The sequence below is a fragment of the Pithys albifrons genome, chromosome 9 (assembly GCF_047495875.1).
Source record: "Pithys albifrons albifrons isolate INPA30051 chromosome 9, PitAlb_v1, whole genome shotgun sequence".
NCBI classification, from domain to species: domain Eukaryota; kingdom Metazoa; phylum Chordata; class Aves; order Passeriformes; family Thamnophilidae; genus Pithys; species Pithys albifrons.
Window position 1 is genome coordinate 21761447 of NC_092466.1, and position 22023 is coordinate 21783469.

A 22023-nucleotide genomic window follows, 5' to 3' on the forward strand; every position below is an offset into this window, starting at 1 on the left:
TTGCTGGATAGGCAATTTATCAGATTCTTTATGTGGCTTTAGGTGCTCTCCATTTGAAGCAAGCAAGCATAGTAAATTATTACCCACCTATTTTCTGCTGCCTGCACTTCACGCTGTTTTACAGACAAATAGAACAGTGGCTGTTGTTTCATCTAGAGCTGAAGTGCTGCACCAGGTTACAGGAAAAAACCCTTGTTTGCATTTTCATGGTCTCTGAATTGCTAATGTGTTAGCATAAAAAAAGATATTTTGAATAACCTCAAGTAACTGATGCACAATATCATAGGTGGACCCTTCGTAAATGGTATCTTGCTGGTCAGAATGTCTTATGAATAAATCCTTGAGTAAAGGAAGAACTATGATATGTAATGTCTATTCAGAGTATAATGTGAATAAACATACAATAGACACAAACAAAACACTAAGTATAGTTCTCCTAATTACATGCAAATAACTGTAATTAAGATTTCCTTCTATAAAAATGAATGCAGTAGTCAAGACTACCTTACCTTTGGACCTCTTGGGACCTAGATCCTGATCCTGAGGAACTACATCAAAGGCAGCAACTCCTCCAGCTGCATCCACTTACGTCTTTTATATTCTTTGCGTGTCACACGCAGTTCTGGTGGCCTAAGTGACCTGACTGACGCCCTGCCGGCTACTGAATGATGGTCTTGATCTAAAGACTACTGGCTTGGCTTAGAGCTACACGCGTTAGTGCTGATCTCCATTGCAGTGGTGCTATGCGGAGTCTGTAGCGCGGACTTCTCCCTCCCTTTCCTAGCAGGTGGCACAGGAGTCCCGTGGGGTGGCATCGCCGGGCGCTTCCCCGTATGAGCGATTCCCTAACACGGCTCCACCGGCGAGTCGCTCTGCGCTTGTGGCACTGCGCCTGTGGCCTTACCTCTGTGCGTCCTGAGGGAGCAGCGGGCACACCGCTGCTTTGCTTTCCTCGGGCGGCACGGGGCGAGCCCGCACGGACAGCAAAGGGTCCCGGGCGGGCCGGGCCGGGGCGGGCTCGGTGCCGGGGGCGGGGCGGGCACCGCGGGCGCACGGGCTCCATTTTGCGGTGTGGCTGCGGAGAGAGGCCGGAGGCTCGCAGGTTCCCTCAGGTGAGGGGGTGGCGGTAGCAGCGGCGGGGGAGGGAGGACGAGACCGGCCTCCACTCGTGCGCCCCTCGCCCCAGCCCGGCGTGCCCACCCCGCGGGGGGGCTCGGCTCCGGCCCCGGCCCCGGCCCCGGCCCCGGCTCTGGCTCTGGCTCTGCCCACCCCGCCCGGGGGGCTTGACCCCGGCCCCGCTGCGCCCACTCGAGCTGGATGGAGCCGGGACGGCGCTCCCGCAGCCGCGGCCGCCCCCGGTCCAGGGCTCGGCAGATGTCCGGCCGAGGGAGGCGCCGCCCGCCTCAGGAAGCCGCAACCGAGGGACCCGGTTCGGTCCCCGCGGGAGCAGTAGTAGCGGGATGCCGGGATTCCTGAATCCCTGGCCCGCCCGCAGCTGTCTCCCGTCGCGGGGCGCTGGCGGAGCCCGGGGCGGCGCGCGCTGTTGCTCAGCCGCGGACGGGGCGGGGCGGGGAGGCCCGCCCGTGTTTACCTGCTGAGCTGCTGCCCAACGCACCGAGACTTGCGCGTCCGCTGGTGTTTCACTTTCCCCCCTCAAAGAGACATCCCCTCCTGGCATTTGGAGCTCGGCCCGCGGACACCCGGACCCGTGCGAGGCAGCGGCGGAGAACAGCAACCTGACGGGAACATCTGTTGTTGCTTTGGTTATAAAAGTAGCCTTTTCAGAGCCTCTTTTCTTCTTGAGGATGCTTGTGCCAAATTTGAGACCATTTAAGCAGCTGTCAGTAATACTGTACAGGTACTGGTGTAAGGTGTTCCTTAGGAAAATAAATCGCCTTTAGCAGTGGTTATGTTAAAGCCTAGATTTGCCAATACACCTTATGCTGTTTTTCACATTTATTTGAAAGTGATGATCAAAGTCTATCAGTGTGAGATAGAGTAGCAGTACTTCTCTGCAAGTTGGTTTTGGCACTTTTTTGAACCATTCTATGCAGAGTTTTAAGCTTTTCCACATTAAGTCTCACATATTCTGTTCTACTGCCTTAATGGTCCAGAACAATAAGAATTCTGCTTTCAAGTCCATTTTGTTTGGCTAACGAATACCTAGAAATGTGAATGATCATTTGCTGTATTGCATTCAGTTTTATATGTCCCATGTTCTATCATTTCTGCATCTCTAAGGTCCACACTTAGAAACGTGCCATGAGTAACTCCCAGGCACTGATCAGGGAATCTGCCTGGTTAGCATTAACATAATTTTTTCCCCTGCCATTAAATATTTCATAACCTGGCTAATAGTCTCAAATCTCCCTCCTGCCCACCTCGTTGGCAATATGGGGGATGATCTCTGTCCCTACTGTGCACATCCCTCTATTAAGAATGGGACTAAAATTAACAGTCTGTCAGGAAACAGTCTGGTGTACAAATGAAGTGATGCTGAGCTATTACACCTGTTCCTGTCAAATGACCATTTTCCATGGGATGGACAGGGTCCTGCTCTCCTCTCAGGAACTACCCTTGTGAGCAGAGGAGTGCAGGGTGATGGGAAGCAGGTGCTTGGTGCAGTGCAGGAGTGGGGTCTGCACTGTTTCTGTCCTGGCAAAGGGCATTTCAAACTGTATCCTGTATTTCAGAGTTTTTTCTGGACGTTCAAGCCTCTTAGCATGCTTCAGTGTCTATCTGACTCTTAAGTAGGAGTGGTAGTTAATTACAAAGTTGAAGATGCTTCCCTTCTGAATTGATTGCTATGTTCCGATGTATGAAAGAAAAGTTTTGTGGGTTAATAGCTGACAAGTACTCCCAAGCAATTCTAAACCTACTAAACATATTGAGTGATTTAACAGGTAATTAGCAAGGAACTACCTACTACAAACTCGCATATAATGGCTTCACAGTGAAAATACCTTTTTTCTTTTTCCCACAGAATGTCATACCCAGGTTATCCCCCCTCTAATGGCTACCCTGCTTTTCCTGGTTATCCTGTAAGTATGGCTCTTGAATGTGTTTCATTCCTAATGTAATATTCTGTGGATACCCCTTCTTACTGTGCTTTGTGTAAGTATAACTAGTAGCTGTCAGTTCATAGACAGTGTTCTCTAGAGATTATGGTCTTTGTTTTCATCTATATATCCCTGAGGATGGACTTTATAGATGTCTCATAAGAATTCCAAGAAGGAAGCTGGGTTCTTTTAATGATGCGTGGCGAGTTTGTTCTTTTTCATATAGCTAACTATCTCAGCAATTCTTTTTCTTGACGTTTCTTGTATAAATATGAGGACCTTTACATACAGGGTCAGAGGTAATCTCTGAACTAGTCTCTACCAAATGCTCGCGTATCTGTATTCGAGGATTTACAGAGATGCTGAACAAACTTCAGTGGTCATAGCCCTCAGGAAGAGCTTGGAACACTTTACTCAAGTAGCCCAGCTTTCATATGATACCAAGTAAATACTTTTCTGAGGCTAGAGGGACACTCTGTCTTGACTTGGACCCCCATCCTCCAGTCACAGGACTGTTCTACCTTCAGCTTACAACTGAATGGACTAAAAATTTAAATGAAACTTAATGGAAGGCTGAAATGTATCAGATGTGGCTGATACTGCAGTGGTTTTGATATGGCTGCATCATTTTTTCACAGCTGGATTAATCTGTGTGCTTTTATGGCATTGATCATGGCGCTCATGGCACTGATCATACTGTAATTGTGGGAATTTTACCTGTGTTTTATGTAGCACAGAACTAGACTGAAACATGGAGCTCAGCCTGGATGCCATTAAGATATAAATACATGCAATGCGTTCTCTGATGGCTTTGCTTTACAATTTACCCTTACTCCCTCTCAACCTAAAGACAAACATGTTAGAAAAGAGGCTTTATTAACTCCAGGATTTCTTTTCTCCCCTCAAGGTTCTCCTGGACCCTCATGATTGTAGCTGTAGTTTATTTTTAACTACATCTGAAAATATTTTTTCCTTAGCTAGCATCTAAAACATAGCCAATTTCAATGGATTAATTTAAAAGATGTTTTAGATTTGGTGTGAACAATTCTAGATTTCCTAGTCTCATTAATGATGCCCAAAGTGATAATCAAAAAATCTACATGGAATTTTATTCCGCAGTACTGATAATTATCTGAGCAGGGCTTTTGAGAATCCTAATTTTGGATTTGTGTATCTAAATTCCATTAAAATATTTTTGTTTTGTCTGGAAGAGAAATGTTGGACTGTACCTCTGGGGAAAAGGATATTATATAGCCTGGACATAGTAATTTAGGGGTAGAAATCTTGGGACAACCAAACCCAAGGAGAATATTTGAGCTAGACTTTACTGCTCTGCATTTTTATTTCTGTTTGCTGGGGTCAGGAATGAATGTGTACTGTATGTAATGTGTGACCTGTACTTCTAAAGGTAGTCAGTAAAGATGGTTCCCAGCAAGCGAGTAATGAGTCCATACATTATGCTTCATTACGAAGCTAATTTTAAATACATGATTTCTAAGATCCATTATATGACTTCTACCTTACAGGGTCATTCAAGTAAATATTTCTAATGTACGTTAATGCTAATAGCAGCCTTTGTGGTATGGCTGCTAAATCTCACATGTGGAAAAACAAAGGTGTTTGACTTGTTCTTTTTATTTAAAGCATGTAATAGGTGTTCAGTCTTGAGTCAGAGGTTCAGATTTAGTCATTGAATGTCCAAGCCTTATCACCTGAATTTCAAAGGCAATGGAAAAAACCCCAACACCTCTTGTAAATTCTCACCCTGTTACACTTGAAAATACTGTTTGTGCAATAGAGACAAAAGTTTCCAAGGTTCTTAAAAGTCCTGTTAACAGCAGGTGAGCTCCTAATGGTTCAGAGAGCAAGCAGAGCTGAGCTCACCTGTTCCTTATGTGGGATAGAAGGAGCAGCTTTTTATTTACTGATAGCTGACAAGTCAAATGTGACTCAGCACTGTGTGTCCGCATGGGGGAAGGCTTTTCACTGTGGGAGTAGTCAAATACTGAAAGAGGGGCGGGCCCAGAGAGTCTGTGAATTTGGTGTTTCTTGGAGATACTGAAAACTTGACAATCAGGCCTTGCATGACCTCATCCAGTTCCAAAGCTGGCCCTGCTTTAAAGGTGGATAGAATGACAGGCCATCCAGAGGTGGCTTCCCCCTTGCAGCACTCTCTGTGACAACACAGGAAATGCATCAGAAAACCCAACAAGGAGGACCCCATCCAGGCTTCAGGAATCCTGCTTCTGCTGCTTCAAGTGCTGAATCTAATTAAATAATTTGTGTTTTTATTACCCACATGGACAATTTGGTAACCTGGGAGTTTTTACTCTAAGGTCCTGTTAATAGGCATACAGATATCCCATTTTTGTGTTTCAGCCAACAGGACAGGAGTCTGTCTATCCGCCTGCTGGCCAGTTCTCCTATCCCGCTGTTCCTGGGGGATACCCTCCGGCAGGAGCAGGGCCCTACCCTGCAGCACCACCGAACACTGGGTTTCCAGGGGCAGGATATCCTGCCCCGGGGGGCTACCCTGCAGCTCCTCAGGCTGGAGGAATGCCACCTTACCCTGGAGGTAGGATCCTTTGTTACAGTACCACTTGGGAGCGATTTCCTGGGGAACCACTTGCTGTGCTTGTTAGAAATAGTAAAGAAGAGCAGCTTTGTTCAGGCAGCAGCAGGCAGGCAGCCAGATTGCCATCCAGCAGTAAATACCTGCATGCTGATGGCAGGGCTTTGATGGTTCTGGGTCACTGCATAGACACGGAGAAATTAGCCTTTTGTGTAGCTCTGCTCAGTGATGTGGCTCAGGTTGTGTCAGAAGTCAAGTACAAAACACTAAGTGTGCTAAAGTCTGCTTTTCCCCCTGGCTCCCACAGGTGCTGGGTTTGGGGTGCCTCCCACCGGCCCTGGCTTTGGTGGCTATCCACAGCCTCCTGCCCAAAGCTATGCTGGAGGTGGACCAGCACAAATTCCAGGTATGTCACATGTAAGAAACTTAAAGCATCCAAGGTTAAACAAAGAGATGCAAGGATATATAGTAACAAACTGGGCCCTTACCTTTGTTACTTTAGTTGCTGAGGTCTGTGTGCTGTACACCCCCTGCCCCCTTTCTTGACAAAACCACGGAAGGGCTGATGAGAACCAGATCTACAGGTGCTGCATCCAAAAGGGATGGCTGTCCCTGACTAATGGTTATGATGTAGTGGTTTAGGTGCTTGTCCTTCTTCAAACTGCAAATATATGATGAGAACTGTGAAATCCAGAGTTCACATTCAATGAGTATCTGGCTGTTCTGTTAATCCAAATCACGGTTTTCAGATCTGTGTGTCCAGTGATCCCTGGCGCACTGGGGAGACAAGAAGGGAGAATGCACACAACTGCTTAGGAGCAGTGCAGTGTTTGTAATGCTTTGAGTGGTCAGTTACCATAAGGATGATTTTTCTCCAGGAGCATGTCAGTTGTGTTTTTAAGAAATTCAGAGCAGCAAAATCTTTTTGTTTAATGATTGCTTTGTTAACTCTAGTACCAAGCTGCTATTAAAATGGAAAGAAATGTACACACATATTAGGAATAAAAATAAAATTCCAGTACAAAAAAAATGTTGCAGCTTTTGTATTCACAGAATCAGAATCACAGACTATTCTGAGTTGGAAGGGACCCACAAGGATCATCGAGTCCAACTCTTAAGTCAGTGGCCCACATAGGGGATTGAACCCATGACCCTGGCATTATTACACCCAAGTTTTAACCTTTTGATCACAAAATGAGATTCCTTCAATTCTTTTTGCAGCAATTCTTCAATTCTTACTGTTTACATGCTAGACATTTTAAAGTGTATAATACGGCTTTTAAAGGAAGCATGGGACACACATTCTTCATTTGTGTGGGCTATCCTGGCTTCTGTCAAAAATAGCAAAAATGAGAGATGATCCTTCCAGTTCCACAGCACCGGTAAATTTAGTGTTTTTAGTGATCTTGCTAATATGTATCAAAATGCATCTGTGATTGCTTCTTCCCGTTATTCCCAAGGGCCAGAAGTTCAGTTACTGATCATGGTAGTTTATCATTACTTAGGAAACAGGTTTTGTGTAGTGGGAAGTCTGGCTTTTATATTCAGATTAGACAGCATTTCCATAGTAAGAGAAGACCTAATTAATGTCTTCTACCTTGTTCTTTATTTTCAGTAACATTTCCTGGTGGACAAGCACCATCCCCAATGCCTGTTCCGGTATGTGCTTATTCTCTTGTATAATCAATCTTATGCCGCTTCTGTCATTTTAATGTTCCTACAGCTGGTTTCCAACAGTTTACAGTGTGTTCTGCATCAGGAGTTCCCTTCTACCCCCAGAGTACAAAATGAACAAGATCCTAACCCTGTATCTGTGTATACTTGCTCATCAAGGAGATCTTCATCCATATAATTAGGTACAAGCAACACTCTGGCACTCATGGGCCAAAGCTGTCCAACACCCCAAATGTCATCCTGATTCTGTGTTAGAGGAAGAAAGGGAGAACTAATGGACAGCTCCTTCTGAAATACCGATTCCAAAGTTGTGGTTTTAATTTGAATTTATATTGTGCAGGATACCTAGTTACATGTGACTCTTATTTTCAGCCTGCAGGAATGGTTCAGTATACCCAGGGCACAATTCAAGCTGCTCCGAACTTTGATGCTGGAAGGGACGCGGAAATTCTACGCAAAGCTATGAAGGGTTTTGGTAAGTAAGCCATAAAAGCTTTCATTTCTATAGAGTTACCTTTTTAATGCCATTTTGTTATTTTCTTCAATTTTTATTTAACTGTATGATTTTCACCCCAACCTTTTGAAAAGTCACACTCTCAGAATGGCTTGGGCTGTTTAGCAGATGAAGTTGCATAGGTAGCTTAAACGGTAGTCTCTTATTATGTAACTATGCCCAAATGCAGCAGTATAAAATGCATAGTCTCAGAGGGACTATTTTGCATTCTTACATGACACTGCCCCTCTGTTTCCAAGGAACTGACGAGCAGGCCATCATAGACGTTGTTGCCAACCGCTCCAACGATCAAAGACAAAAAATCAAGGCAGCTTTCAAGACTATGTATGGCAAGGTATGTTCACTACTTCTTTGAATTGGTAAAAAACACCAAACTTTCATCTGCTGCTTTAACTGCCTGGTTGCATTTCAGTCCCGATGAGTGATTTGGGCATTTTTAAAATGCACTTTTTTGGTTATATTCCTTGTGTATTGGGGCACATCTGGTATTTGACATGTGTTGTCCTGACACCTGGCAGAAGCACAGGTGGGGAAGGGTTAAAGGCTGTCTCTGTCCCTGACCACACAAGAAGCTGCTTTGCTTCTCTAATGCTTGACAGAAAATAAGCTTAAACTGCCTCTGTATTAGCATCTGCAACTACTGAATTTTTTATGCATGCAAACTAGCACTGAAATATGTCCTTTCCTAAGAAACAAACTGAGAAACTGATTGAGGATTGGACAGCCAGTGAAAGTCCAGGTTAATTTAATTTCTTCCCTCTGTCATTTTTGCAACTTAAAGTGAAATTTTGCAGTTATGGTATTTTTCAGAATCTGTCTAGGTCTTAATTAGTGAGGAGATAATAATGGAGAAGAGCTGAGCTCTCAGAGTTTTGGACAGAGGGAGGTTCTTCATAAGAAATAAAACAAAGCTTTACAGGAAAAACAGCACAAAGGTAGAAATCAGTCAGGAAAGTAAGTTCTAGTTTGATTTTTTTCCAGTATATAAGCTATCTGCCTAACACTCTCCAAAGCTCTTTTTGTCTTTATAATTTAACAGGATTTAATTAAAGATCTGAAGTCTGAGTTAAGTGGCAATGTGGAAGAACTGATTTTAGCACTGTTCATGCCTAGTACCTACTATGACGCCTGGAGTGTACGTCATGCAATGAAGGTATGGCATTCCTGTGAAGGAAATAGTTTTAAACTATTTTAAAATACTGATCTAAGAATAGCTGGTCCCTGTTTTTCAGCAGCTAGTAGGTGGCTGATAGTGGAAATGAGTAACTCAACCCATGTATGAATGGAGACCTAAAGAATGTGGAGCTTAAATGTAGCTCTGCCTTTAATGGAGGGAATAGCCCCAGACCATTTAAAAAAATTCGTAATGTGACATTACCTAGAAGCTTCACATAGGTCCACTCTCCTATCTAGTCCTTGCCTGAATTGAGATGACCAACTCACTGTGCACAGAAATCTCAGTTAATTTTTATTCTGGGGAGAGAGAAGCATCTATGAAAAGTTCCGTGTTGAGGAAGCGGCTGCATTTGGAATGGGGAACACACTGGTATGCTGACCAAAACAGAATTCACATATGCATCTTTGGCTTTAGTGATTATCATAAGGCTCTACCTTCCTTCAATAAGTTTCCAGATTAAGGTTGCCAAAGAACTTCCTAACCAATTTTCTAATTAACTCTGGTTGATGTCACTGATGTGGATGTATAGTTTTGGGGTGTGTTTTTCAACTGGTGCAGAATGGCATGTTTGAGGAATCTTCATTCCATTTTAAGTGCTTGCACACTGCAAGGATACTGTTCTTGCAACGTAGACTGTATTAAGGTCTGAATTAACAGATGACTGCTTTATTTCACAGTTGAAAAAAACTGCCTAGGTGGTGCTCTGTAGTTATGCCTTTGTTTTCTCTGCCTACAGGGAGCAGGCACTCAGGAGAGTGTGTTGATTGAGATCCTTTGCACAAGGACAAACCAGGAAATTCGAGAAATAGTGAACTGCTATAAATCCGAATTTGGAAGAGACATTGAACAAGATATCAGAGCAGACACTTCAGGACACTTTGAGCGATTGCTTATATCTATGTGCCAAGTGAGCTTTAATTTTTTAATTCTTTTTTTAGTAAGATAACAGTGTACAGTCTGTGATGTGTGTAGTCATAATGCCTCCATAAATAGCTTGTGTATGCTTAGCAAGAGCCAGGTTTTGAAGAAATTAGCCCATGGTCCTTAATTTATTCCCTAAGATATGACACTTCAGTCCCTCCTCAAGAGCTACTTCCTATCTAGGGATCTATTATGAATTGTGTGACCTAATTTGGCACCCTAGAATAATTTCAGAGAACTTATGTGTAAATACTGTGCAGATGCAACTGAGTGGTTTTCTAAAGCAGTGATACACACTGCTGTTAAAGCAAGATGCTTTTTATTTTTCACATACATTAACAAAATAATTTGCGTGAATCTGACTGGATAACCTCTATGGTAGATAGAATGCTTGTAAGAATCCCTCTGAACAAGGTAAGAGGTGCCACAGGGCAAAACTTACCTCCCAAGTTACACCATAGCCTGCCTTACCTTCACACCACCAGATTTAGGGAGGTAGCACTATTGAACGCAGGTGAACACTGGAGATTGCTTTTACCTTATCATTCAGTAGGGCTCCTTTTGTGTTGAAGAACAGGAACTTGTGGTTATCCATATTTAGGAAGAAATATGTAACTAATGCAACTTCCCACAGTTCTTTGATCAATTTGCCTATTTCTGTTAGAATTGCTATGACACTTCTCTATCTCATTGGCCTCTACCTTTGTGAGAGTTCAGCTATGCACTAAGTATTTGGATTTAAAAGTCAAAATCCACAAGAAACCTAGAGAAGCTCATGCTGCTAAGTTTTATTTTGATAAATCCAGCAGTTTACAGTAACCAACAACCATATAATTTAAATAGTATATTAACCACTATAGATACAACAGTATTTGAGAGCATGTACTCAGCCTACTCAGCCAGAATATTCAGCAGGATCCATCCATGCGCGGGGCAGCAAAAAACCAAAACCACCAAAGCATGTAAAATGTCATGTAAGCCCTACTGACACAACTATAGTAAGTGCTTTCTGGAGACATTCTTACTTGAAATAAGCAACTTCTAAATAAAGTAGACCTGAGATATTTCAGGTGTGCATATTCAGTAAGATAATTCATTAGTTCATTTGGGAAGAGTCTTTGCAACTTGAAGCCTAGAAATAAACAAATCAAGAGAAAGCTTCCATTATTAAGTAAAATTGAGAATTAAGTACAGTATTTAATTAGAACTATGAGATGGTTTGTAGGGGTGACTATCTGAGTCATTGTTCCTACAGTTTCAAACATGCCCTACAGATAAGGTTCTGGGCCACTTTTGTATTTGTTTCCTATAAGGAATATTAAACCAAAGAGAAGCTTTAAAGCAACATAATGCATTTCAAACTGCTCTTTCTCATTCTGCTTCAAGCTTGGAAGATACATGCTTTAAGATACATGCAAGCTGTTAAAGCACAGCCTCCTCTGTGACATTTAATTTGAAATCTGTTGTCTTTGCTTTAAGGGCAATCGGGATGAGAATCAAAATGTGGATTATCAGAAAGCTCAGGAAGATGCTCAGCGTCTGTACCAAGCAGGTGAAGGAAGACTTGGGACCGATGAATCTTGCTTTAATATGGTTCTGGCAACCAGAAGTTTTCCCCAGCTGAAAGCAACAGTTGAGGCATACTCCAGGGTAGGAGTTCTTCACTGATTTCAAATGAGGTGGTCATTGTATTTTAAATTAAGGTTTGAGTTGTTACTGCATTTCATCATTCACGTATTAATCTCATTTATTTGTAGATTGCTAATCGTGATTTATTAAGCAGCATTGACCGAGAGTTTTCTGGGAACGTGGAACGTGGTTTGAAGACTATTGGTAAGTGATATGTTCTTCCCTGCCCTTACCCTTTAGAAATTAAACCTTCTAAGTGTAAGGATTTCTTCTGAAGAAGAATCCAAATCAACCCTGGCCATGTGGCAAATGATCACACAATCTGAGGCTCTGCTAGCACAAAAGTAATTTCAGTTTTTCAAAGTATTCATTTTACACTTAATTGAACAAAATAAGCATCCACCCTGAACATGTCAGTTTGAAAGGAGAAAAGGCCACATAGAAAGTACTTGTCACTTCTCTGGGAAGGCAGGCAACTGCACAGAACCAAGGGTCACTGGTTAGTGCTTGTAGCTGTGCATTGCAGAGTTCTGCAGAATGAGGCGATTCCCCGTGTGTCAGTGCTGTGACTCTCGTGTCAGCAGAGACAGCTGAGCCACCCACGCAGATGACATCAGAACCAACATGAACCTACTTAAGGCACAGTTCTGTTTCCACCCCTCTTGCCCACCACCATCCACCCCCAAAAACCTCAGCTATTGCTACAGGAAACCTCAGCAAAATAGAAGAGCTGTTTTGAATTCACTTTTTCATGCTGACTTGATATAGTAAAGCAGTTCAACACAATTCAGCACAATTAACTGATAGTGAGAATCAATATTATTTAGTGGTAAATTTAAAGACACCAGTCCTAATGGTGCTTGACAGCATTTCTGTAGCCCTAACAGATAAGCAAAAGCTTCCCAGAGAATATTCTGCTCAAGAGTTTAATGGGAAAATTCAGGCATGAGAGTAACAGCTTGTCTCTGAGTGTGAATAATCTCTGAGTGTGAAACAAGATCCATTTTGTAACTATTAGAGTGAGAATCTTCTCCAGCTGTGCTTTTCTTAGTGAGATTCTAGCAATGGAACATGAGTTAAATACCTTGTGTCCCAGTACCAGCTAACCAAGGAGAACTGTGTTTGAATTGTATATGTATATGGCCAAACTTCGCGAACGAAGATTTGGGAAGGGCTGTCCCCACGTGGGTGTGCCCTTCCAGCCTGTGCAGTGGATTTTAGGTGAGGCTCAGCATGCGTTTAAGTCCTGAGGTTCATCTGCCACGGCCGAGGGAGCTTGGACGGTGCCAGTGAAGTCCTCAGGACTAGAACCTACAGCACCCCATTTCCCAGGTGGTCTCCCATCCAAGTACTAATCCGGGGCTGACCCTGCTTAGCTTCCGAGATCTGACGGGATTGGATGTCAGGGAGGCATTTAACTGCCCAGTTTTTGAATTACCTATTTGAGAATTAACATTTCAGGCAGCTTTGAAAAGCACTCCATAAAAGTTAACTGCTAGTGACCATAAGTTTTTATGTGAAGGAATAACTTATTTGGTAATTTGAAAATAACCTTAGCCCTATAAACAGGTCCTGAAATCCACAGTAACTGGACTTTTACCCAGACCTAGTCCTGGCTGGCTGCAGCAAAAAGGCCGAGTGGATCCTGCCAGGTATCGCTACACAGTATACAATATGGGAACTAATCCTAAAACTATACTTTGTTGCAGTGCAATGTGCTTTAAATCGCCCAGCCTTTTTTGCAGAACGACTTTATCATTCTATGAAAGGAGCTGGCACAGATGATTCCACCCTCATCAGAATTGTAGTCACTCGCAGCGAGGTAAGAAGCTTTCTCCTGTGTACAAGTCACTTGCAGCAGAAAACCACCTACCCAAACCAGTTGGTCACTTAGTCCTCCTTTCAAAGCTGTCAAAGCATGTACTGCAATGAAGCTTTTATGGGGCTCACCATTAGATGAATGTGTTAATCAGTTAATTTATTTAACTCTGGCTAGATAGTAGGAACTGTTTGTTTTCCTTCTTAACTGTGGTTGCCCCTCCACATAGCAAGTGAGCACCTCCAGGTCAGAGGTTCAGCTGGTCAGAGTTAGGGCAGTGCAGTCTTTAACAAATCATGGAACAACTGCTGGACTCTGCTTGGGGGCTGCTCCCCTGTACTTGGAGGGACCAGCTGGCTTGTACACTGCACAGGATTAATCAGTTGCACATCTCACCCTTGGCATGTGTTCTCCGTTCCACAAGGGAGATGCAGGATGACTGTCTGGCATTTCAGTTGTACACTGTGGTTGAGTTTTCTGCTTTTTTCTGTCTTTACATAGATTGACCTCGTGCAAATTAAGCAGATGTTCACACAGATGTATCAGAAGACTTTGGCTACAATGATAGCAAGTGATACAAGTGGTGATTACCGGCGGTTGCTGCTGGCAATTGTTGGGCAGTAGAAGATTGTTTGGGTTTTTTGGGTTGGGTTTTTTTTTTTGAAACAAACTGGAGGACATGAAACATGCTTTATGTAGACACTAACTATTCTTGTAAATGAATAATTTTAAACTTTGCATAATCAAATATGCCTTCTGGATGATTCAGTAAGCTTGTTGCACTTACAATGCCTTAATTTACAGCACATAATATTCTTTATTGTATAATAAAAGATATATCTTGTCTATTAGCCCCTAAAAGCCTTAGTCTTTTTGACCAGAGAAAACCACCTCCCATCTACTGGACTCCTACATGATTAAACTGTCTCAGCCAAATGAATCTGCAGCACTCAACAAGTTCCCTGAAAGACCTAAACTTTCATGATGCACTTACTGTGGATGATAAAAAAAGCCTGAGGCTGTGATGTGAAGCATTTTACACCCCCTTCCCTTTTAATGTCTTTCCATCATAATGTTGAAAATCATGCAAATGCTGTTTGTCACAATACACTGACTTTAGGGACCTGGCAGAATCTGACTGTACCCCGCTATTAAATTTCTTACATTAGGGGTTAGTTACTATTATGCTTAAGGCAGCAATGGGAGGGAGAAATCATCTCAAATCTGATTTTTAAGTCTCTCCTTGTAAAGGAGGGGGTTATACAGCAAGTGACTGAGCAGTGAAAAAGCCTGTAGCTAAATGCTAACACATGTAAATCCAAAGTGAAGGCAGTTGTGACCTAGAGCACTGGGCAGGGCAGGGAGGCACCAACCACTGCAGCTCAAACCAGGAACCAGCCATGCCTCTCACAGCTTTTGCTTCCTGTGTCCCTTGGCTGTCAAAGTTATTTCTGAGACTTCTCTGCTCCCTACCCAAGAACAGACTAAGGACACAGAGATGATGACTTTTTTTTTTGTCCCCTCCTTAAAATGCTGAAAGCATAAAACAAGCAATGCAGACTACTTACAGTTTTCTGGGAGGAAGGATATAATTTCTTCTCCCAAACAATACAAGAATTAGAGACAGCTCCAGACTCCACCTTTCAGAAACACAGTAGCAAAAAATGAGTGCCTGCTTTCCAAACAACACTCACAGACACAGCCCTGTTACCTGACTACTTGCCTAAAGGGTGACAGGAGACACACAGCCAACAACTACCGAATAAATTTGCCTTTACTGCAGATCTGCCTTTGTATCTGGCAAAAACTACTACAGACAATGGATACTGCAAGGGAATCCTCATGGAAGGGAACATCATTGCAGCTGGGCACGAACTGCCACACAAGCATCAGAACCAGTTCCCTCCAATTACAATGAGCTCTTTCCAGACAAAGATTGTATCTCTATTTTCTTCACATACACAACTCCAGCCAGAATACTCATCACAACCAAGATCTGAGTATCAAATGACAAATCATGTCTTGTGAGATTGAGACATTTTCCACTAGTGCTTAGAAGGAGAAAGGTACCATCATCATATTCATCATGTAAAATTTCAGTTGAACTTAGCAGGTTTTTGTTCTGCCCTAATACAACATCATATGCAGATTGTACAGCTTTACAAACATGGGAGGGCTTCATAAAAATAGCCAAGAACTTACCATTTTTAACTTGATCTTCTGCTCTTGAACTCTGAGAAGAGTTTCCAATTAGAATGCATCTGCAATAAAGTAAAATCAAACATTAAAACTCCCTTAACAAGTGTGCCACTTATTTTTACCTTTTATCTTAATTCTCATCCTGTTCAGCAGCTTGTTCTTTTTCCAAAGAGAATATATGAAAAATACTAATTCATGTATCTGTAGACTGTCAAACAGTTCTCCCCTCTGCCCAAAAAGCTGCCCCAACTTCAGTAGACTTAAATGTTTAGTTCAAACCAACACACAAAATGCAGCTACGCTTAAGAGCCTTTCCAGAATCAACTAACCCTGCTCTGACAGGCCTGTACAAACCAACAGTCAATGTCTAGTTTAGCAGACACAAAATATCTATGAGAGAGAACTCAAAAGCAAAAAAAAGAAGGAATAAAGTTAAAATTAAATAATGTTTAGATTCAACTAGTCTGCAAGCTAAATCTGACTTTTTATGCTATTTTTTCAAATAAATATTTAAGACTATATCTAAAGAATTTTTAAGGTCAGATTGGACCTATATGTGCCAAATAAAACCACTACACAATGATAGGAGCCGCAGCCCATGCACAAAATTTATTGTGTGCTACTGTTTATAAAATACTTGAATAGTTCAGAACATGCATAAAATTTCCAACTTAGGGGTATGTACAGATTGAACTTTATGGTAAACCAAGCAAAAAAAAAAGGGAGATGAAGTCTAGTGACATAAATTTCAAGTCGTGTTCCAGGGGATGAGAACATGTAGAAAATGTCAAAATATATAACAAAGTACACTGGCAATCAGTACAGTTCATTATTTGTGAACAAATTAGCACAGGGCTTCAATTTTTATTTTAACCAAGCAGTCCTGTAGATACCAAAATACATGCAGTCTCAAGTTTACACTTTCACTAATGCCTTAGCAGTTGAACAGAAGCAATTGCTTACGCGCTGCTTTGCTTTAACAAAAAGTATGTCCGATACAGGTTCAGTTTCCTTTACAGATTTAAAAATAATAAAAAGCTTGCAGCTACTCAGCCCAGTGATTATTAGCTATTTATGCAACCGTAATACTCACAATAAACTAAAAGTACCCATAACATCTAGGTAACCTATAGATGTACATCATAGGTCTATATATTAAATATTTGCAAAATGAAAACATGCATACACAAAATACAATGCCAAGCTTTACAGACTTGATATGAATCAAAATTTACTTAAGCAATGTACAAAGTTCAATTAAAAGTACCTTAAAATTAACAATTCCATTTTTTTTTTACTTTTAAAATTAGTTTATATAATTTTTTTTAAATTCAAGGTGGGAAAGAGTCTTGAAAAAGCTGGGCAAAAAAGTTTCTAAATTAAATATTTTTTTTCAATCTGTGTTCAAGTAATAAACATTCCTACATAGAAATCTTCTGATAAGCTGTAACTAAAAAATACAGTGAATACAATATAGAATTAGCAACATCTAAGGAGTAAACCTGAGGTCAGCATTTTACAGAATGACCAACTGACATTTTTTTTGGCATTTTTTTTCTATTTAAAATACAGTTTTTGCAGCCTCAGATATTTTAAGACCATTCTAATCTATCATTTTAAAGACATTTAATGAAACTGATGTCCATTAATAAATAGTTAGCTCTTAGGGTTGTATTTGAAAGTCTGATTTAAAAAAACAAACAAACAAACAAACTACCTCTACTGAAAGAAAAATCCCATTTGTAAACTTAAAAGTGTTGACAACAAAAGCATAAGATGCTAGTCTAGGTGTGCTTTAGTGAGAACAGCCCGATTCTTGCCCCACTTTCTCCTGCAGCTGCGGCAGCCGGGGATGGGTATCGCTGTGCACGGGCGAGGCAGCTCCATGGCTGGGGCACCGCCCAAGAGGGGCTGTTGTCTCAAAAGCAGGATGGTCTCTCTTCAGTGGGATCAAATCAGATGGTTTTCCACCTCGTATTAAGTAGTCACTTCAAGTGATCCCCCTATTTCATTTGTTGTCACATCAAAAAACAGTAATCTAGGAATTCTCAGGCAAGACATGAGTGAGTAAACCAGAAGCTGACGTGGTCACTGTGCATTGTTGTTGCCAGTTCCATTGTTTCCATTGGCATTGGTTGTGTTTATAGTATTAATACCATCTTGCTGAAGAGCATCTTTTCTTGGTGGCATTCTCTCATTGATCCTATCCAAACCTTTTGCTTCTTCAAAACTGCAGATTTTATGTTGCGGAGAGAATCCTCGTATTGCTTAACAAAATGCAAATTTGATATGTCAGTAATGGAAAAATAAGTTGAAAGCATATACTTTTTCTAACAAATGATGTTTAAAAACGGGTAAGAAATAAGCCAGAGAAACTTATGGCTCTGCAGCAACTGTATTACTAAAAGCTTCTCTAACCTGCTTTCCTGAAATGTTCACTGCGATCATGATTTCAGTTGGCTACAAAAAGAACAAAGTATGGCAAATATTCTGCAGTAGGAATCAAGGGGATTACGCCCACTTGATTGCCTGTGGGTGTCCCTGCTGGGAGCAGCGATCAGTGCCCACTGCGTTTGCTGCCCAGCACCTCGGGCTTTCCCTGACATCCCCCTGCCCTTGGGGCAATGGCAGTAAGGCCTAAGCAGCACAGCAAGTGCAGTGGAGGCAAAGCAGCAAAGGGTTACAAAAGTAGGAGCAGATTTTCATCCTGCACACGCACCCATGGCCTGATCCTGCAGTTTTCATGCAGGCAAAACTGCAGGATGTGGGTCACACTCTGTGCTAATCATGTGGATGATGGAAATGGACACAACCACAATCACCAAGTTAGCACTGTGGTTCAACAATGGTATCATTTAAATACAAACGTATTTAAAATAAGTATAGAAAAAAGGTATTATTTTGCTACTGATTATTTTAATGAATGAGGTCTGTAGTTGAATTTACATCTGAAAATGGCTGACCACATAAAAAGACAGAAGTCTTTGGGATGAAATAATTCTTTGGAGATTTAAATACAGCTTTCCACTCACAACAACAGGACCTCTTGCAGGCGTGTGTGAGAACAGAATATGGCACTTGTTTATATTTTTGGAGATTTGACTTCCTTAATTAAAAAAACAAAGAATACAGTCATTAAATGGTGCTCCACAACTAAATCTGAAAAACCCCAAAGGCAGCTCTCTCTGCTATGCTGCTTGTCATTCACTTCATTGAATACTGAGCAAGAGGAAACTAACGTTTCTCTGAAAAGACACAATCTGAAGTTGAATACTCTGAACACCAAATAATTTGATGGCATTTTGCTCAATACCACTAACAGAGGACATATATAATATATATAACTTATTTAGCACAGAAGCACTGATAATTAATAGAATTTAATGTCTCATCCTGGTAGTCTGCAATATATACTAGAAATAAATTTGATCAACAAATTATATTCAAAATTTAGAGAAAAAAAACCCATTTATACGTTTTGCACTCAGAGGTGTCACTGAAAGTTTAAAAAAATACGTTCAAAGCCATTAAATAGATTTTATGAGAAAAGGCATGCATAAACAACCCTCCTTGCGCATGTACATCCCCTCCCCACAATCAACCAAACCCTTGCAATTGAATGCAGAAAAAAACCACTAAACACTACCATTTTTAAGGACTTCAAGACAATACCACGTATCACAACATGCTATTATACAAAAACCTACTGCATATTTTGTAAAAAAAAAACCCAACCAAAACAACAAAAAGAGATCAAAAACCCCCAAGAATTTCCCTAAAATATTAATCATCATCCTAAAGCTGGAAATGAATGTTACATGTAAAAGGGATGAATCAATGCAGTTGATTCATCTCTGCTTGTGCAAGTTGAAAATAAAACACACCCACACAGAGTACTTTTGAATTCCCTCCCAGACACCATAGATCTCTGCCAAGGGCAAAGACTCTGATCATACCTTTTTCAGCCTCAATTGCCTCTACAGTGGCTGTACAGAAGTGAGCAGATGCATGCAAAATGAATGAGAAAGATGAAGAGTGTAATATCGCACAGCAGAAAAGGCAATGATCAATTTAATCAAGTATGCTACGCCAGATTAGATCACAATTAGTTAAAATGACAATTAAGGGCTTGGGGGGTTGTTTTTAAGTGAAACTTCTCCTAAATTTTAACTAGTACAGTTTATCAACTAAAAGTCTGTCACAGTAACACTAATTAACTGTCATTATTAACTGCACATTTCTATAAGTTTAGCTTGTGGGTTTTGTTTTTTTTCAAGACAGCAACAGAAAATTTCAGCTGATGTTAAAGTTGTGATATGGTTTAAAAAAATATTTGAAGTCTGTTTGAGCCTATTTCTGAAGATTAAAGTGCATTAGTGAACTTCATTAAATTACCAGGGATGACACTTTAAAAATAACATTAGCAGCATTCTAATAGTAAGTTATTTTTCTCTTTATCTTTAGATCCCTAAAGTTTAACTAGTACTTCAATTTCTCACCATATTTTAAGTGAAAATGGGCATTTCTGAGAACTGAACTGTGAAATTTAAGCCATAAAAGACAAACCTAGCAAGTCATATTTACAAAATCTTGTAAATTGTTTAGTTGAATCAACAGCAAAATCTACAGCAGGAAGAGGTCTGGATTTGACATAGTCTTGGTAGGTGAATTAATGTGAATATTAAAAAAATTCAGTTTATCAGGTGCTTTTCAAGTATTTACCCCGACATCTGCTGTAATTTCTTGTGTGTGAGATCTTTCCCTATAGTTTTAGCTCTAAAAGTCAAAGCTTAAAGGTAAGGTTACTATTATTGCGACCTGAACTGTAGGTAAGTTCCAATAATGGTAACAACTTTTTACCTCCCCTATACTATTTGCCATGCCTCTAATACCACAATTTCAAAAATACTAACAAAAAATAGCAAACACAGTGGTAAACCTACTTGTGTAGTGCTTGATACACACAGTTAACAACAAAAGTCGTAACAGAGTATTCAAGCAAATGCTGGGGAAAAAAGCTGTATAAGCAAATATGGCATTAGATCAGAATAGAATTCTTTAAAAGGAATTAAGTTTATTACTTCTCACGTCCTGTCCAACAAAAGCCAGACACAACATTCCAATCACCTACACTACTCCTACACGATGCTGTTATGTACGAATTGCCCACGCTCTGCTTTAAGCTCAGTGTTGCGTAAGATTGTAATTTCTGCTGAAATAGTCCGAGGAAAAAAATGGATACCTGCATTAAGTGCTACTAAAATAATATGGAATATTTAAGGGTAATGCAGCATTTTGACTTTGACATACTGCACTCTCCATGGGAAAAAAAACCCCAAAACTCCTGTACTTAAATCTACAGAAGAAGGGCAAATCCAGAGGTAAATAAAAAAGCCACTTGACTAGATGGTTGGTTATGTTTACATTAAGGGGAAGAAAGTTTCTCAGTTTGTCAAAATAAATTTAAGAATTATTTTAGAAACTCACCAAATACATACTTTCATACTACAATCAATTTGCCATACAAATACAAAACTATGCAAAATAACCACCTCTTTCCACCATTTCCTGTTACCTGTGAAGTCTTTGTTTTCAATCTTTTCCTGAAAAGATCACGAATACTGATTTATCTCTGCAAATTATATAGCTTGATCATAAATACAAATTTCAAAATTTACTCCTAGTTCACTCTATTTGTAGTACTACTATTCCAAAAAGACCTTGGAATATACATCACAATTGAGAAAAAGAATTTTCAACTTGACATAAAAGAACAAACTGACTGGAAAATACAGGCACTCGATTAAAGACTCAATTTGGAAAATAATTTTGTTGAATTCACTTTTGCAGGTACATCTAAATTAAAACGATATCCTTTGTAAACCTTGATAAACCTCAAATAAACACTGAATCATATTCTTAGGTAATTCTTAAGTCTTTGCTCTGATAATTCTCAATTGAGAGCAAATTGTAAGCCACAGGTTTCAATGGCATTTCCACCCCTAATTTGAGCTCTCTCCCTACTTTACTTAAGGGATGAATCCAATAGAAAATCCTTCCAAATTTTCAACATTAAACTAAAACTATGTTGCTGCTCCCTCACTAACAGCAGGAGCAAAAATGACAGATAAGTATTTGGGTAGTTCAACTGATTTCCTTGAAAGTACTTACAATTTTTAATTTAGGCTTGTGTTTAGTATGTTGCAGAATAAAGTTTTAGCGTTTTGTCATTTCTTAGAAGATGGTGACTCAATCTGGAAAATTATTTTATTGAATTCAGTTCACAGAATAAGCCACTAGTAAATGTTACTTTAAATAACTCCTTAAATGTGGTCTTGAATATTTCAGCTGCTATAATGCAAGCAACATAAATAATAATAAAAAAATCTATGTTGAAAAAATTATAGAAACATATAAAGGCCATGACTTCCTAAAGTCTTATTTTATCCTAAAACTTTT

At 40.5% G+C, this 22023-nt stretch overlaps 2 protein-coding genes across 7 annotated transcripts in view; one reads left to right on the forward strand and one right to left on the reverse strand.

The window, feature by feature from the left end:
• Positions 1-1025: 1025 nt before the first annotated feature.
• Positions 1026-14216, forward strand: ANXA7 (annexin A7). The gene is made up of 13 exons (XM_071564054.1): positions 1026-1112; positions 2984-3041; positions 5439-5634; positions 5939-6037; positions 7247-7290; positions 7678-7780; positions 8059-8153; positions 8859-8972; positions 9733-9903; positions 11397-11567; positions 11675-11750; positions 13256-13368; positions 13867-14216. Exons 2-13 carry the CDS (start codon positions 2985-2987, stop codon positions 13987-13989), a joined length of 1362 nt encoding a protein of 453 aa, XP_071420155.1. The 5' UTR covers positions 1026-1112; position 2984; the 3' UTR covers positions 13990-14216.
• The window catches only part of PPP3CB (protein phosphatase 3 catalytic subunit beta), a 46364-nt gene continuing 35031 nt past the window's right edge, over positions 10691-22023 (reverse strand). For 2 of the 6 annotated variants that reach the window (XM_071564050.1, XM_071564049.1), the window contains exons 13-14: positions 19521-19550; positions 16148-17831 (exon numbers count right to left, since the gene is read on the reverse strand). In XM_071564050.1, coding sequence (XP_071420151.1) covers positions 17653-17831; positions 19521-19550 — 209 coding nt within the window. In that variant the 3' untranslated portion in view covers positions 16148-17652. Of the gene's footprint in view, positions 11050-14933; positions 15006-15567; positions 15627-16147; positions 17832-19520; positions 19551-21141; positions 21168-22023 lie in introns of those variants that run through there. The other 4 variants (XM_071564052.1, XM_071564051.1, XR_011698557.1 and 1 more) reach the window with 3 other exon arrangements.